A 17,875-nucleotide genomic window follows, 5' to 3' on the forward strand; every position below is an offset into this window, starting at 1 on the left:
AATATGAGGTCGTCTTCCAAATAGTATAGCTGCGAAAAATATTTTATTATATACATGTGTATATATATATATATATATATATATATATATATATATATATATATATATATTTCTGCAATGTAGCATGTCCCTAAAATAAAAATTAGAAAGTTAACGCATCTAGTTATTTAGCGAACTAAATGTAGCACTCTGCCTCTTACCTAGTATCCACCGTAGACCCCAGTATAGCTGCATGGCTAAACTAAATGTACAGCAAGTTACCTTTGTATTAAAAATGTTGACCTTTTAAAAAAAAGAAACACACAGCAGTTCGAAGGCGCTACTATTGTGGTCATTGTTTTTCTCTTATGCAGTTTGCTAAGATTATCGCTTTCAGTCCTAAAGCAGTAAAGAAAAGGGTGAGCTTAAATCGAGCAAAATCTGGCGAGGTATGGAAACTAGAATAATAGGAGGAAGAGAGCACAGTGAGGTACAGAACAAACTTTCTAGTCGAAAAGTAGGAAGACAAGCAGTGAGACGATGGTTGCTTTGGGTAACAATTTTGATTTTAAGGATAGAAAAACGTGACGGCAGAAAATTAGCATTGCTGGGGAGAGCGGGGATTATCGGCGGCACAGGAAATCACAGGCGCCATTCTCTCTTGTGTCAGCTATGGCCATGGACACCCACGCTCGTTCAGCTCATCGACAGATGGAATGATAGGTCTCACGTTAGTGAGGAGAAATCTATGAATATATGAAGAAATTCACGGAAATGAAAGCGCTGAACAATCTACTCACTGGAATGGCGACAGTTACTCACAAGGCAGTGATGAGCATTCCGATGAGCGGCACACTGATCAGGAGCTGTATGTGTATCCAGTTGGTGACCAGGTATGCGACTCCGGGCAAAACCATGAGGCCCAGCACCCAGCCTGTCTCCTGGACCATGGACACCATGGCACGCTTGCCAGGAGCCACGCACTCGATGGCTACAAAGAGAAACTTCAAGCTGGCATTGATGCAGCTAAGAAATACGTGGCTCTCTGCGTTGAAGAGTACGTAAATAAGGTAGCGAACTAGGCTTCAACAAATCTGGAATGCCTAAGCACATGCATATATCACTTCCTTGAAACCATCGAATGGAGCGATCTATCAGTCGGCAGTATCGAATATTGCAGGAGGAATATTTGTACTTGCAAATAAGTGATTACAAGAAAGCGCGTTGATATTATACGCCAATATATTGGTACTCATGGCCTACGCTTCTTACGCACTGCAGAATCTGACACAAAATGCTTGCTGGACTCCGCCGTCTACATTTCGGACTGTCATAGGAAATCAGTGGAGAATCCTATTTCTCGCTGAAATTTTAATGCTCCGATCAGATGCCACAGTGAGCCCATGAGTGAGGCTCAAAGGTCACTACCAGCCGCGCTGCACAGGTAGAGGACAGCCGGCGAGGAAGGAAGGAGCTGTGACGTGGAAAGCAACAAAATAAATGCGGCTGCTACAGCGCTGAAACGTCGTTTCTTTGCTGTGGCGGTGCGAGCAGATTCGATTCGCTGGCCCCAGCACGATACGCTTTCGCCGCAGCCAATCACTCTCGTGCTTATAGCATGCCCCTCTTCATGCAGTGCATGTCGTCGTCTTCGTCAGCTGCCATTCGTGTGAAATGAATCCAAACCCACCGCTATCGCCTTTCCCTCTTTTGGGGCGCTAAGCGGCCCCAAATTTTATATTAAAGCGAAAGCCTTTAATGGCTCATGCTGTCGTGGACAAAATGGGTCTCTGTTTTGCGCCGTTCTGACTGGCCGAGGCGGGATGACGTCATAGAGGTCTCGACCAATCACAGAGCATCACCACTGTATGCGCGAATGCGTGCCTTATGTAGCCATATCGCAATCAATTATCAATTACTAACTAATTAATAATTAAATAATTACAAATTGACAAATAACTAAGAAACACAAAAAATAACTAATTATTATTAGTTAATTGTTTAATTATTACTTAATTATGTACCTATTTGCTACTTAGTTAATAATTTATTACTACTTATTGCCAGTACCGTAGCAGAATGCGGCACTCAGGCTTTCGCCTTTCACCACAGTTAACTTTCTTAATATATGGATGATGTGGTGTCCCAGATGGTCTTTTGATCCGGGGACACGTTGCAGGAAACGGACGGGACAATTTTTCGAGCGCTACGGGCACTTTATTGAACGGGTCAAAAACACATGTTGCTTTCGCGAACACAGTTCGCGACTTCCTGCCACGAGTCGTAAGTCGGCAGTAAGTCTGTCTACCCGTCTGTCCTTTTTTCGCCCAAACACCTGTCTTAAGTATCCATTTTCAACATCCTGGTGACCAACATCGTGGCCAATCGGAGGAAAAGAGCTTCTTCGAGCCAATCAGAATTACAAGCCACATTTTAAATAGCCAATGCAACATCGGCACCTCCGAGATCGGTCCCTCGCGAGCACCGCGTGCCTCCCACCAATCGTTCGCCCTTTCCCCCTGTGGAGACGACGCGCAGATTTTCTCTCAAAATCAGGGGCGAGACAAAACAAATTAGCCAAGACACATGAACGCCCTTTCACTTTCACCAGCAATGCATACACGTGAGAGGGCACACAGGGCTTCGCCCTTTCCCCCTGGGGAGACGACCCACAGATACTCTCTCAAAATCAGGGGCGAGACAAAACAGACAAGTAAACGTCGCGCTTCCCGAGCGACCGTCCGTTTTCCTGTTTTGTTTTGATAGCTTACGGTTGAGTCGGTGACGTCCCATCGGTAATGCGCTGAGCAGGGAAGTCATAAACCTTCATCTTAAAGCAGCGCGAAAACACAAGACTAAAAGGAACAGGAGACGACACAAGCGCTTGTGTCGTCTCCTGTTCCTTTTAGTCTTGTGTTTTCGCGCTGCTTTAAGATGAAACCAATCCAACTCGTCCAGTTTTCTATACTCATAAACCTTCGCCCGTTATTGGTCTGAGCTGACAGGTTAAACGACGACGCGGTTCGCTCTCCGCAGTCTCCGCGTCGCCGGCACACCTGACTTGTACGGATCTGTCTTTGAAACTGAAACAACGTGTGCTACCCGTAAGACGACCCTGGGTTTCCCACGCGGCTGCAACAGCAACCAGCACACTCTTCCGGTCGCACAGGCCAAAGGTCACTGCAGCGTGCACATTTGCAGGCTCCTTAAGTGGTACGAGCGGCAGATGCGGCACAGGTTGTTTTTCCCGAGAGTCATAATTTCCGCGTCTGGCACCGTGATGCCCATTCTGCCTCATGGTCCGACCACCACCTCACAAGGTCTCAGCCCCGAACTCCCGGTCAAATAACTTTTCCTCGCATATTTCAAGCTCAACGGGCGCCCGGACGCGTCCTCATAAAAAACCCCTTGACAACAAAGTTAAAAATCAGAAAGAAAATACAAACAGAAGAAGCGAGCCGGCTGTTTTGGAGTGTTCCCCTCCTCCACAACGGCCCAGCAACTTAACAATCACTTTAGTCGCTAAGGTCCCTCGTAATTTTTTACCTGCAACGGAGTTGAAGCACCTGGTGGTGGCAGCTGCGCTAACGAGAAGCGCCTTCCCAAATTTCATGGTTGGCGTTGAATGAAGCACTGTCCTCAGTTTACATAGTCGCATATCATCAAAGCACATTTCTCGTGGCATTCCCCACGCAGCGACATGTTCTCGGCTCTCCTGTCGACCTCAAGGATGCATGGCGTAGAGGATGTCGCTGGAGCGACTCTCCTGCTCCCTTCTTGACTATTCGTCTCCCACCACGGCTATAAATGTCCTGCCGACATTCTCAGTATACAGAAATGACCTGGTCAATTATTTAATCCCATTAAATAATTGCTCCCATGAACTGCCCTTTCTGCTATGGAGGCCACACTAGACCACTTCCTAACAACTTGTCCTGGTCTTCGCGTGGCCCGCAAAACACCACCTTAGAAGCCACTCTTACCACGCTACCAGACCGCCCGACATAGGGGTATGGACTCATGGCCCACACTACCGAGAGCTGCTGGCAGTCATTGCTGCTACAGGCCTGTATCAATATATTTAAACCCTTATGCCGAAGGGCGAACTTGCGCCATAAAAAAAAAAATATATATTTGAAGGGCGTGTTGTCTGAGAACATCATTCAGCGGTTGCTGTGCATTGAACGGCAACCAGGGGTTCCTTACATGCAGTCTTTAGACTTAGAACCACTTGTAGGTGAGCATGTTAGTGCGTGTTGAAGAAAACGAAGGAGAGCAAGATAGGTACGCGGACGTAGAAACGCGACAGGACCATCGCTAACTGGGAGCAGGTTTTATTTTGAGAACTGCTATTATACACTATTGTTTACTCATGCGCCAAAGTGCGAACATAAACTTTCGAAAGTTTTTGTTCGCGCGTTTGCGCATAGGTAAAGCGATAGTATAAAACCGCTGTTCTCCAAATAAAGCCCGTTACAAATTAGCGTTCATCCTGTTGCCTTTGTACCCCCGCGTACCTTTCTTGCGCTCTCGTATCTTCTATCTATAGAGTTATCTGGAGGTTTAAGAGAAAATTTCCTTTCATCATATCCTCTGGCGCTTGCGCTTTTGTCACTAAAACCATTAATCCTTAGTCAGGGGAAGGAAAAATTGCACTTCCAAATGGCATATCATCGTCGCTAGTACTCACACTGAAAGCAACCCAATTTTCACTGGATTTTGATTACAGGAAACGCTGCTTCACTCGCAGGAAGTGCCTTTTTTTTTCAGCTCGAAAAGCAGTAAGAGGCAAAAATTGGCTTTACCAAGCGTATAGGCGACGTTGGTGAGTCCGCCGTGACCGAGGGAGGCGAGGAAGCGAAACGCGTTGAAAAAAGCGAACGAGCCAGAGAAGGCCGTAGCCACTCCCGACGCCAGTGAGAGAAGTGTGGTGGCGAACAAGGCTGGCCGTCGGCCGCACCTGAAAATTGGAAAACGTTACATCCCCGGACACGCTGAAACCTGAAATGCTAATTGTACTCATTATGCCTTCTCCGATATACATTCCCGTTTCTGCCAGCGGCCGTAAACCAAGAAACATTGACCACTTGATATTAAAATGACGCTATTTTACGCGATTGCGTAACGACCCCGTGTCGAAGCAGGCGTCAGCAAAATTAATTTCCACCATTTTCTCCATTTCGTATGAAAATTGCAACCGTTATTTGCGCTTCCCGTTTAATGCCCGTGTGTCAGTCAAGATGTGCGAGAGAGATTCGAAACGACGACAATGAACCTCCAATTGTATGCTACTAATTGTGCAGCTTTGCAATGAGATGTTTTGTGAAACAGATACTGCGCCTTCCTTTTACACAAAAACCAACTCAAACAAAAAGTATAAGAAAGAGACCTTCAAGCTTTGCCGTAAGAGAGTACAGACAACTAATTTTTCTTACGTGTCTTACGTGTTCCTACGTCTTCGTCCTTGTGCGGCTACGCGTTGCAAAAACTATGGAAAACAAACTAGCCCGACAGTTTGTCCTCTTTAATCTTTCGATTCCTATTATACTCTTAGTGATGATGCCAACGGCATTACTGTACACAGATCACCACGTGACAGTTGCTTATGACCAATAAATAACCTATGGTCCAATTTATTTTCTTACCGTACTCGGTTTCAACGGACGAGGGATGGCTTTGACGTCAGGTATGATCACATACGGAGTAAAATATAGCATAATAATCGTTCCTATGCCATTTCAATTGACTACAACGCTGCCTGCTTCAAGAGCGGGAATAGACGCGGCAATTATATCCGTTTTACATCCCTCTCGCGACCCATGCTTGCCTTTGACGTCACAGGTATCGGTTGCCTTTTCAAACCGCAACAACTGAGAGAAAAAAAAATCTATTATATAATATTTAGCGGTTGCAGGCGAGAAAGAACGAGCTGCTCTATATGCAGCAATGTCTTACGTATAATCAAGAAGAAGAATGAAGCCGAAATGTGGGGTCTATAATCCAATAATATTAGACGCCAAAGACGCTGCCGGGGTCGATCGCGTCTATATTGTCAAGCTGAAGCTCGAAAGTCCCCCTAATTGTTTGATATTTCATCTCGTTGTAGTCAGATAGGGCTCCTTACGATAGCCTACAAATACACTACGAAAGAGACGCAGGAGGGGAGAAAGCAAAGGCAGTTGGGCTCATGTATGGCTCAAAAGAAAAGTAGCGTTCAGGTCATGCTAAATATGATGTGTGTCTGGGTTATGCGTTTTCAGAAAAGTGTTGGGTTTGGGAGCTGAGGGTGTGTCACGAGCCTTACCAGTCCGACATGTGAGAGAAGACGAAGTTTCCGACCATGAAGCCGAACATGAGTATAGATTGCGACATGTCCAGCATCCATAGGTCGTCGCACACAACGTTCCACTGCAGGAGGAAAGGGAAAAAAATGAAAAAAAAATACAATAAGGTTAGGACAGGAAAGCGGACACAGGATACGCCTGTTCGTTTCAGGAACTTTATCGAACATTTTGATGGGAAACGAAATTAAGTAAATTTGTCAATGCGGCGAAAAAATACGTGCACCGATGGTGTAGTTTAGGGCATAACCACTTTATGAGTGGGGAAAGCAAGGGAATATGAGCGAATTTCGAGGGGAAGCCTCAGTCCTCTAGCACATGTCGTTAGCAAGCTTTGAAGGAAAGTTTTGAGTGACCTCATCTAGTGCCACTTTTCCGCCTTAACTACGAGGGAAAGAATTCAAGTGCACACGGTGGCTGTCGCTCCGCCTCGACACTTGTTTGATTTGTTTGTGATCTATGCATATTATTAACATCCAGTATATAATTTTGAAACGATTATTACAGAAAGCACAGCGTAGGTATCGTCAACATTAGAGAATAAAAGCGGGTAGTGTGAATTTCAGTCGCACAATGAATGCCTCCTGGTTCTTACGCAGGTCGGAACGCTGGTACGCTGCGTCGAATTATGCAAACGGTGGCGTTTTTTTTATAAGCATTTATGCCACCGAGAGACGATTTAAAGTTGAAAAAGAACATCTAGAACGCTTTTACTTCGAAAGTAGCAAAACGTCGTTAACGACGTTTATGAGGGGATCCGCATGATGGACGCCTTCATGGTTTTAGTGCGGCAGAGTCAAACGCCTTGTTCTCCGGAAAATCTAGCTTTGGTGGTGTCGCTGGCGTAATGAGCCAAAAACGTTATGAGGCACTGAATGGTTGGCGGACACCAAAGGGCGAGGCCGGATTGGCTCACATCTCGGGCAGCTTCTCTGATACCCGGCACCTTTGCACACCGAGTTGGACACGTTGTCCTTAGGACACTGAGGAACTATCGTACGACTCGAATAAAGTGGGGCTTCATATAGGTACGTCGGTTGGTCTTTCGTCTAATATCATGCTAATTAGCATGTGTCAGGTAATAAAGCCACACATTAAGGCAATATAGAAAGTTGCCCCGGCATAGCATTTATTTCACAATGTAAAAGAAACAAAGTATCTTAGAGAAAAGCTGAAAGCACATAAAGCGTAACAAAAAAAAAGACCTCCAGTTATTAAACACCCTAGAACATATGGTGTGGGGATGCAAGGGACCAAAAGGTACTATAACCCCCGTGGCCATAACCGGAGAGCAGTGGAAGACACAGCTGTCAAGCCCCAGCCTGGAGGATCAGCGTAGTCTGGCCAACCGGACTCGGGAGATGGCTCGGGCCACGGCTTCCTGGACTGAGGAAACCTAAGGCTTATATTTAACGCTTGCTCGCAATAAATGTTTCTCTCTCCATTTATGCCTGTCAACAACCGAGTTGATACGATGACCAAAGAGCTCAAGATTTAAATAAATGTTTCATCAATGTTTTTGAGAGACACGGAATGAATTAAGTGGCATGCGTTGTTATATGGTCTTTATTGCTGAGTGTTTCCCGGTCACTTGCCAATAAATACTGCACGATTTGTGTTGGGAGCGCCCTAGTGAAATTCTATTTGTCATGAGTCACTGAACAAAACCGCCTCGAGATGGCTGTAAAATGGCAAACATTGTGCCGGTTTACAAACCTGCTTCTCGTGAGATTGTGTCATATAATAGGCCAGTATAACTCACTTCAGTTACCGCAGTAGTAATTGTGAAAGAGATAAATTTTTAATCCTCATCTGCGCATTTATCGTAGAGGTCTGTCATGCCTTGGCTAGATTTGCACACGATATGAAGGGTGAAATGGGCAGGAATCTGAGAGTGTACGTTGTGCTTTTGTATGCCAAGGACTTTGACGTCTTCGCGCATTGGTTATCAACTGAAGAAAAAAGATAGCCTTTTCGAGCATTAGACCTGAATTAATTTTATGAGTTAATTAGGTAATACTTGAGCTTACGGCACACTTTTTGGAACAGTGGGAGCAGCAGGAAGTGCCCATCAAGCTTCCACGCGGGAGCTATTATTAAACGTGAGCATTAGAAGGCTTTGTGCGAAGGATTTAGTACTTTGCCGTCGGTTAGTACACATCGGAGATAGAGCGGACACTGCTCAGCGTTTCCTCTCCCTCTCATCGAATAGATAGAGAGGGTAGACGGGTGGAGAAGGTTAACAGGGTACAAAGAAGGACAATAGAACTGCAGTAAAATTGAAATTACTTTCAAATAGAGTTTCCCAACTTCTGTGAGGAATGACCACCACTGCTGTGCATACAGGGCTTTTCAAATAAATGTAAACAAAGAGAGGAGCGAAGCCAACTGATCGCTGTCGAAAGTCGCCTATTCCAGCCAGAAGTATTTTATAGTCAGCGAAAGTTAATCAAGCATTAAAGACTAATTAGCTAGCTTCACATATACTGAATTACTGGCTTAAAGAATAAAGTCAGTGAGATTATAGTCTTAAAACACCTAGATGCGATGCTTCTATCAAAGCACGGTTTACGTAGCTTTATTCAAAGGCAATGAAACAATGTTATCGCAACCTTTTGGTCAATATCGCAAAGTTAAAGCCAAAGGAAAAGTATACTGAAACCTGGTTTATTGTCAAATGGTCATTTTCACAAACCACGACAAATTATGGCTAACACTCAATTTCATTATATGTGACATTACCGAAAGTTGTGAATCTGACCGGCTTAAAGTGTATAATCTCCCACAAGTTGACCAATTTCTTAGGTTAGTCATCGAATTTTGTTACCTTTCTTTGTTGTTTTCATGTGTTTGGCAATTTTCAATTGCGAGCTCGTGTGTTATCCGACATCGCTGCTTGTATTCATTATTTCCGTAAAGGCCACACACATTTTCAAGTTTGCTTCTTATCTTTTAGCCTATGGCGTGTTCTAAATATGTATCCACTTAAATTTTATAATAAGTCCAGTTCAGTTCAGTCGTTCAGTCGTGTCCGACTCTTCGTCACCCTATGGACTATATCATGTGAAAGGGGGTGTTTACTGTCCTTTAACAGAGATAATAGCCCTCTCCAAGTTGCACAGAGAACCACACAAGAGCACAGCCAGTCTAGGCCTTCACAAGCGAGCTCGAGCAGCGGAGCGGCACTTCGTCGTTCTTCGCCGTTCTTCGCCTCGTCTTTGCGATATCCTCGCCTAGTTCATCCTCGTCTTCATAACATCTTCGCAGAGTTCACTACAATTTCCCCCGGAGCGAAGAGGAGCCATCCTGGCGACTTAGGGTGAGGGCAAGAGGAGCGGATCGTAGTATGTTTTGAGGCGGCTCACGTGCACAGTTTCGCGGCCGCGATGACGCATGTCCGAAGAGGGAGTGAGTGGCTCCACGATGTAATTCACAGGGGAGGTTTGGCGGACAATGCGGTAGGGGTCGTGGTACTCGGTTCGAAATTTTGATGACAATCCCGGTGGGGTGCCAGGAACCCAGAGCCAAACAAGGGATCCTGTAGGGAAAACATGTGGCGTCTGATCTTTGTCGTGACGATATTTTTGGCGGCCTTCCGATTCCGATGTTAAACTGCGGGCTAACTGGCGGCATTCTTCCGCATGTTTGGCAACGTCTGAAAGGAGAGTCCACTCGGAGGAGTCAGGACAATATGGTAAAATAGTGTCCATCGTGGACGATGCCTCATGCCCATAAAGCAGGAAGAAAGCGCTAAATCCAGTGGTTGACTGCGTGGCGGTATTGTATGCGTACGTCACGAAAGGAAGAACAGCGTCCCAGTTGGTCTGATCAGCGGCAACGTACATTGTGAGCATATCTCCAAGAGTACGATTGAAGCGCTCAGTCAGCCCGTTAGTTTGAGGGTGGTAGGCTGTTGTGGTCCGATGTATGATGCGACATTCGGCCAGTAGAGCTTCAACGACGTTGGAAAGGAAGACGCGTCCTCGGTCACTCAGCAGCTCTCGCGGCGCGCCGTGACGAAGAACAAAATGATGTAGCAAGAACAGGGCAACTTCACGGGCAGTAGCCGCGGGTAAAGCGGCGGTCTTGGCATACCGGGTGAGGTGGTCGATGCCGACGATAATCCACCGATTCCCAGAGACCGTGCAGGGAAGTGGTCCGTAAAGGTCAACGCCAACGCGGTCAAAAGGGCGGGCCGGGCATGGAAGTGGTTGTAATGGGCCAGAAGCACGAGGTGTGGGTGACTTGCGGCGCTGACAGGCGATGCAGGAGCGGACGTATTTGCGAATATAACCGTACATGCCGCGCCAATAGTAGCGTTGAGAGATTCTTTGAAACGTCTTGACGACACCAGGATGGGCACACTGAGGGTCGGCATGGAAAGAGGCGCAAATTTCTTGTCGTAAATGGCGGGGAATGACGAGAAGCCACCGTCGACCATCAGTCATATAATTGCGGCGGTAGAGAAGACCATCTCGTAGGGCAAAGTGTGGTGCTTGACGGCGTAAAGTCCGAGAAGGCGCAGCGTTTGGAGAAGTGGACACGATGTCGATAAGAGATGTGGGCCACGGGTCTTTCCGCTGCTCCGCAGGCATATCAGCGTTTGTTAGAGACGAGAGGACGGGATCAGCCGCCGAGGAGCAAACAGGTGCGATGGATAGGGGAGAACGAGACAGAGCGTCGGCGTCCATGTGTTTACGGCCGGACCGATACATAACGCGGATGTCAAATTCCTGAAGGCGGAGAGCCCAGCGTGCGAGGCGGCCGGACGGGTCTTTAAGAGAGGACAGCCAACATAACGCGTTGTGGTCCGTGACGACGCTAAACTGGCGACCATACAGGTAGGGTCGGAATTTCGTTAGTGCCCACACAATGGCCAAACACTCCTTTTCGGTAACTGAGTAGTTGCATTCAGCTTTGGAGAGGACACGACTCGCGTACGCGACGACGTATTCTTGAAAGCCATTTTTCCGTTGAGCCAATACCGCTCCGAGGCCAACGCCACTCGCATCAGTATGGACCTCGGTGGGTGCTGTGGGGTCGTAGTGGCGAAGGATTGGTGGCGAAGTCAAAAGACGGCGCAATGCGGTGAACGCTTCGTCGCACTCGACCGACCACGCAGTTAAGTCACTGTTTCCCCCGAGTAGTTTCGTAAGGGGTGCAATTATAGAAGCGAAATTCCGCACGAAGCGCCGAAAATAGGAGCATAGACCAATGAAGCTTCGAAGTTGCTTAAGCGAGACCGGCTTAGGAAACTCCGCCACTGCGCGCAGCTTGGCCGGATCAGGGCGAACACCTTCCTTAGAGACGATGTGCCCCAAAATGGTCAACTCCCGGGCACCGAAGTGACACTTCTTGAGATTTAGTCGTAGGCCGGCGTCAGTAAGACAAACCAAAACTTGCCGCAAGCGCTCAAGGTGCGTGGCGAAGTCGGTGGAAAAGACAACAATGTCGTCCAGGTAGCAGAGGCAGATGTGCCATTTGAACTTCCGCAAGATGTTATCCATCATCCTCTCGATAGTGGCGGGCGCGTTGCACAAACCAAAGGGCATTACATTAAATTCATAGAGGCCATCCGGGGTCACAAATGCGGTCTTCTCTCTGTCACAGGCGGCCATTGGTACTTTCCAGTAACCGGAACGTAAATCAAGAGACGAAAAGTACTCGGCACCTTGGAGGCAATCAAGAGCGTCGTCTATACTCGGCAGGGGGTAATTGTCCTTGTGGGTAATTTTGTTCAGGCGCCGGTAATCAACACAAAAGCGAACTGAGCCATCTTTCTTCTTTACTAGCACCACTGGTGAAGACCAGAGGCTTTGAGATGTGCGGATCACACCACGTTTTAGCATGTCCTCAACTTGCTCATTGATCACGCGACGCTCTGCCGCTGACACACGTAGGGGCGCTGTCGAAAAGGCGTGTTAGAGCCGGTCTGAATGTGATGCGCGACTGTGGAAGTGCGGCCGAGAGGTGTGTGGGCGGCATCGAAGGCGAAGCGAAATGTCTGTAAAAGGGCCACAAGCTGCGTCCGGTAGGTGGAAGGAAGGGCGTCATCGATGGCGGTTCGGAAGAAGTCGTCTGGCAACGAATCAGGCATCGGATCGGACTGCAGAGCATCGATGTAGTTACCACGGTTGGTCTCGGAGGCATCCAGGTCAGAGAGAAGGTGGGCTGGTTCAATAGAACTGGGAGATTCCCCACGTAGTGAAGTAATCGGGCGCGGAGACGGATTGTAGATGAGTAGCTTCGTGAAGCCACCGTGAACATCGAGAACAGCAGACGGCAGCGGCAGGTGCTTGCGGTGGATGAAGAATGCAGACGGCGTAAATAGAACACTAACGGCTGACACGGCAGGACACGAAAGAGGCACAAGGGCACAAGCTTCTGGAGCTACGTCGACATCTTCAGCGATGGTGAGCTTTTGAGGACACACTGAACGGTTGTCGTCGAGCAGTACGTCGCAAAGTGCAGAAAATTCCACTTCAGCTCGGGCGCAATCTATCACGGCGTTAATTTTAGACAAGAAGTCCCATCCAAGGATCACATCGTGAGAACAAGACGACAAAACTACGAACTCTACACTGTATAAAAGACCTTCAATGATGACCCGCGTAGTACATGCTGCTAAAGGTGCAATCCTCTCTTCGCTGGCAGTGCGGAGCGACAAACCGTTAAATGGCGTTGTAACTTTTCGTAATCGTCGGCAAAGTCGCTCATGAATTACAGACACTGCGGCACCTGTATCGACCAGCGCATGTACAGACAGACCATCGATAGAGATTACTATAACGTTCGTGGGCAAAATATGAGGCCTTGAGCTTTTCGCAGAGCACGCAGTTCTCGCCTCATGAACCGCGGAACTTAGTTTCCCACATCAGCAGGGGGTGGTCGCCGGCGCATTGGTGACAGTGACCTGCGACGTGGAGAAGGAGAACGATGGGTCGTGTACGAACGCTGTTCAGCGGCGTATGCAGGCGAAGACGGAGCAGAACAAAGCAGCGGTAGGGAGTACTCCGAAGACGCAGGCTCGGGACGCGCAGCAATGCGGCGACGGCACCGACGGGCCACGTGTCCAGGGCAACCACAGTAGTAACAAATTGGGCGATTGTCAGAAGTGCGCCACGGGTTGTAATAGCGCGGAGTCGCAGGATGAAGCGGAGCCGTTTGAGGAAGCGGTGCATGGCGTAGGACAGGCTGCACGGGTGGTAACGGCTCAGGCGGAGGCCGCGCAGCCACTGCCGCGTAGGTCAAAGGGGCTAGGACAGAAGGTTGGCTATATTGTAGTGGTGCTCCGACGTATGTCAAGGGAGCGACGGCAGGAGCTTCAGGAAGCGTGGGAAGTGCTTCTGCGTCTTGTTCGCGGATGACTTGCTGCAACTTTGGCGCCAAAGGAGAGGAAGCGTCAGGACGATGGGGAACGAGGGACAGTTGACGGGCAACTTCTTCTCAAACGAACTGCTTGATTTGTTGCAGCAAGGGGGACTGTTCTGCGTCGGCTGTTAAAACTGCAAGAGGATCCTGGTGGGAGAGCGAAGAACGAGTGATTTGACGGCGCTTGCGTAATTCCTCAAAGTTTTGGCATGCATTGATGACGTCGACCACGGTTGCTAGGTTTCTGGCCAGAAGCATCTGGCACGCATCATCGTCGATTCCTTGTAAAATATGACCAATCTTGGCATGTTCTGTCATTGAAGCGTCCACGCGCTTGCACAGGTCTACAACATCTTCAATATAACTTGTAAAATTTTCGCCGGGTAGCTGTGCACGGCGGCGCAAGCGTTGCTCAGCGCGCAGCTTGCGGACTGCAGGCCTGCCGAAGATATCAGAAAAAGTGGTCTTGAAAGCAGACCACGAGGAGATATCGGCCTCGTGGTTGCGGAACCACAGGTTGGCAACATCCGTTAGGTAGAATATCACGTTATTTAATTCGAGTCCGTCGTCCCATTTGTTGTGCGTACTGACCCGCTCATATGATGACAGCCAATCTTCCACGTCGTGGTCACCGGTTCCGCTGAAGATAGGAGGGTCCCGTTGGCGCAGAGCTCCAGCGCAGAAGACGGGGGACAAAGAGGCGGTTGGACTAGGAGTGGTAGCATCGGTCATGACTGTTGTCGGGAGTGTGCGGCTTCGAAGCTCCAGGACGGCAGGAAATCCTAACCTCCACCAAGTGAAAGGGGGTGTTACTGTCCTTTAACAGGGATAATAGCCCTCTCCAAGTTACACAGAGAACCACACAAGAGCATAGCCAATCTAGGCCTTCACAAGCGAGCTCGAGCAGCGCAGCGGCACTTCGTCGTTCTTCCCCTCGTCTTTGTGATATCCTCGCCTAGTTCATCCTCGTCTTCATAATATCTTCGCAGAGTTCACTACACATGCCACATTTCCCGGCCTCTCACTATCTTCCTAACATCACATAATTTCATCTGCAGCGCCTAGAGGATGTCATCTAACCATCGCGTTCGCTGCCTGCACCTTCTCCGGTAACCCTCAACCTTTTCCAACATCAAATCTTTCTCTAGCTACTCCTCTCTTCTCATCAGATGACCTAAGTAGCTGAGCTTTAACTTTAGAATTTGACCCTCCAATGAGCAGTCAGGGTTTATGGTCGATAATATCCACTGATTTGATCGTCTGGCTGTCCACGGAACTCTCAGGAGTCTCCGCCAGCACCACAATTCAAACGCGTCAATTCTTCGGTGGTCAGCCTTCTTCACAGTCCAACTCTCGCATCCATACATCACAACTAGAAAGACCATAGCACGAGTTATACGGATCTTGGTTGGCAGACTAATGTCTTTACTAGGCGGTCAAGGCTAGCCATCGCTCTTTTTTCCAGAAGCAGGCGTCTCCTAATTCCATGGCTGCAGTCTCCTTCTGAGGTAATCTTTGAGTTTAAGAAGAGAAAATCTGTCACAGCTTCCACTTCTTGTCCATTGATGCTCCAGGACTTGATAGGGCAAGACGCCATGATCTTTGTCTTTTTAATATTCAGTTTAAGCCCAAACTTCTCACTCTCTTCTTGTACGCGCATCAGAAGTCTCTTGAGTTCCGCTTCACGTTCTGCCATTAAAGTGGTATTATCCGCATATCTAAGGTTGTTGATACGTTTTCCAGCAATCTTCACTCCAGCTGAAGAATCGTCCAGACACGCCTTCCTCATGATGCCCTCAGCATATAGGTTAAATAGGCAGGGCGACAGTATGCAGCCTTGTCTCACTCTTTTCTCAATCGGAAACCAATCAGTGAGACCATGCCCCGTTCTGACTGTGGCCTCTTGCCCTTCAAACAGGTTCCTGAGGAGACAGATGAGGTGAATTGGAACTCCCATCTCTTGGAGAGCTTGCCACAATCTACTGTGATCTACGCAGTCAAACGCTTTCGCCTAATCAATAAAGCAGAAGACAGGTTTTTGGAACTCTCTTGCCTTTTTCATGATCCAGCGAAAGTTGGCAATCTGGTCTCTAGTTCCTCTGCCCTTGCGAAACCCAGCTTGCACGTCCGGAATCTCCCGATCCCCATACTGCTGCAGCCTACCTAGGAGGATTTTCAACATTACCTTGCTAGCATGCGAAATAAGTGCAATCGTGCGGTAGTTGGAACAATCTTTGGCACTGCCTTTCTTTGGAATGGGGATGTAAACTGACCTCCTCCAATCCTGTGGCCACTGCAGGGTTGTCCAAATTTGCTGACATAATGTATACAGAACGTTAACAGCGTCATGGTTGAGGTTTTGAAGCAACTCAGCTGGAATGCCATCAATTCCACTAGCTTTGTTCTTAGCAAGGCTGGCTAAAGCCCATTCAACTTCACTCTTCAGGACGCCCGGCTCGAGATCAGTAATCACAACCGTCTTATGTTGGGTTTGCACATCCGGGTCCTTCTTGTACACTTCTTCTGTGTATTCCTGCCACCTCTTCTTTATCTCTGAGTCTTCAGTGAGGTCCCTGCCTCGTTTGTACTTTATCACGTCCAGCTTAGCACAGAAGCTTCCTTTGATATCTGCGATTGTCTTATACAGAGCTCTTGTGTTCCTCAATTGGCTGTTGTCTTCAACTGCTTGGCACTGTATATTCAAGAAGGCATTATCTCTCCTTGGTATTTTCAGAAAATCCGCATTCAGAACCTTGTATCTTTCTCTTTCCCCCATACCTTTTGTCATCCTCCTTTCCTCAGCTCTTTGCAAAGCCTCTTCAAATAACCAGTTTGCTTTCTTGCATTTCTTTTGCTTTGGAACTACCTTAGTAGCAACTTCTTTTATTGTATCACGAACATCATTCATCATCTCTTCAGGCTCTCTGTCTCCTAAATATAATTCTTGAAATCGATTCCTCCCTTCCACAGTATATTCTGATGTAATTTGATCCAGATCATACCTGAAAGGCCTTCTAGTTTTCTGCGTTTTCCTCAATCGAAGCTTAAATTCGGCGACAAGAAACTGATGATCGGTGCCACAATCGGCCCCAGGCCTTGTTTTTACTGCTTGTATAGCGCTTATCCATCTCTGCCGGCAAAGAATTTAATCAATCTGATTCCTGTACAGACCGTCCGGTGAAGTCCATGTTTAAAGGCGTCTCTTGTGCTGTTGAAAAACGATTATTCGCTATGGTCAGGTTGTTTTCTTGACAAAACTCTACTAGCCTCTGCCCAGCTTCATTTGGCTCACCAAGACCGAACTTGCCTGTAATTCCGGATATTTCTTCACTCCCCACCTTAGCATTCCAGTCTCCTATTAGAAAAAGGACGTCTGATGATGGAGTGCGGTCTAAAAGGCATTGCAGGTCAGCATAAAATCTCTCAACGTCAGCTTCTTCAGCAGTAGTGGTGAGCCAACGAACATCAGTTGGCTCAACTTTCTCGCTCAGTGCACACGAAATGCCTTATCGCGGAGATCGATAGGAAAGCGGATTATATTCTTTGAGACATTTCTGGACGATGATGTGGTACTGGTGTCATGGTGGAATTTTTTACACGGTGATAAATTGTTTAGGAGAGCTAAAAATAACCACTTTACATAAACGGTACCTTGATAGAGTTGTTTTCACGACAATCTTCACTGTGGTACTCATACCTTGTTCTTCTGGCCAATTTTTAAAAGTTTAGGTAATTAGTCATTATTACACGTAATTTTGGTGAACGAAAAAGACTGCAGACTACGATAAGCGACTTTAAAACCCCCACACTTGGTTCCATTAGGAAAAGGCTCATCGCCTTTGATAGAAGCCTTGGTTACCCTCAGCTCGGACGCTGGCCATTTCAACAGTTTAAAAAAATTCTAAAGATAGAAAGTTTAATATATATAAAAAAAAAAGATCGCGGTAGGAGCAATTCATTAAGCACAGCGGACGTAAAGCACAGCAAGATCTCTTTTGCTTTCTCAATAAGTGACTGAAACTTAATAATTAACTTCCTGCGTATTTCAGTCTGGTGGTTTTTGCCAAGAGGGAATGCGATGCCAGTTTTTATAAAGAAAAACGCATTTTCTACGTTCTCCCGCAGAGTGAGTAAATGCAATGTTTTTTACGCTCCGTACAGACACTGAACCTGTCATACGCGCA

At 47.4% G+C, this 17,875-nt stretch overlaps 1 protein-coding gene across 1 annotated transcript in view; it reads right to left on the reverse strand.

Annotated features, from left to right (window-relative positions):
- Positions 1–17,875, reverse strand: part of LOC146171639 (solute carrier family 22 member 4-like) — a 156,191-nt gene that overhangs the window by 32,333 nt on the left and 105,983 nt on the right. Inside the window, exons 4-6 of the mRNA XM_084586465.1 lie at positions 6,284–6,387; positions 4,785–4,939; positions 802–970 (exon numbers count right to left, since the gene is read on the reverse strand). Coding sequence (XP_084442591.1) covers positions 802–970; positions 4,785–4,939; positions 6,284–6,387 — 428 coding nt within the window. The remainder of the gene's footprint in view (positions 1–801; positions 971–4,784; positions 4,940–6,283; positions 6,388–17,875) is intronic.

This window comes from Amblyomma maculatum, unplaced genomic scaffold, assembly GCF_055883805.1.
Source record: "Amblyomma maculatum isolate TAMU_Amacu unplaced genomic scaffold, ASM5588380v1 scaffold_19, whole genome shotgun sequence".
NCBI classification, from domain to species: Eukaryota; Metazoa; Arthropoda; class Arachnida; order Ixodida; family Ixodidae; genus Amblyomma; species Amblyomma maculatum.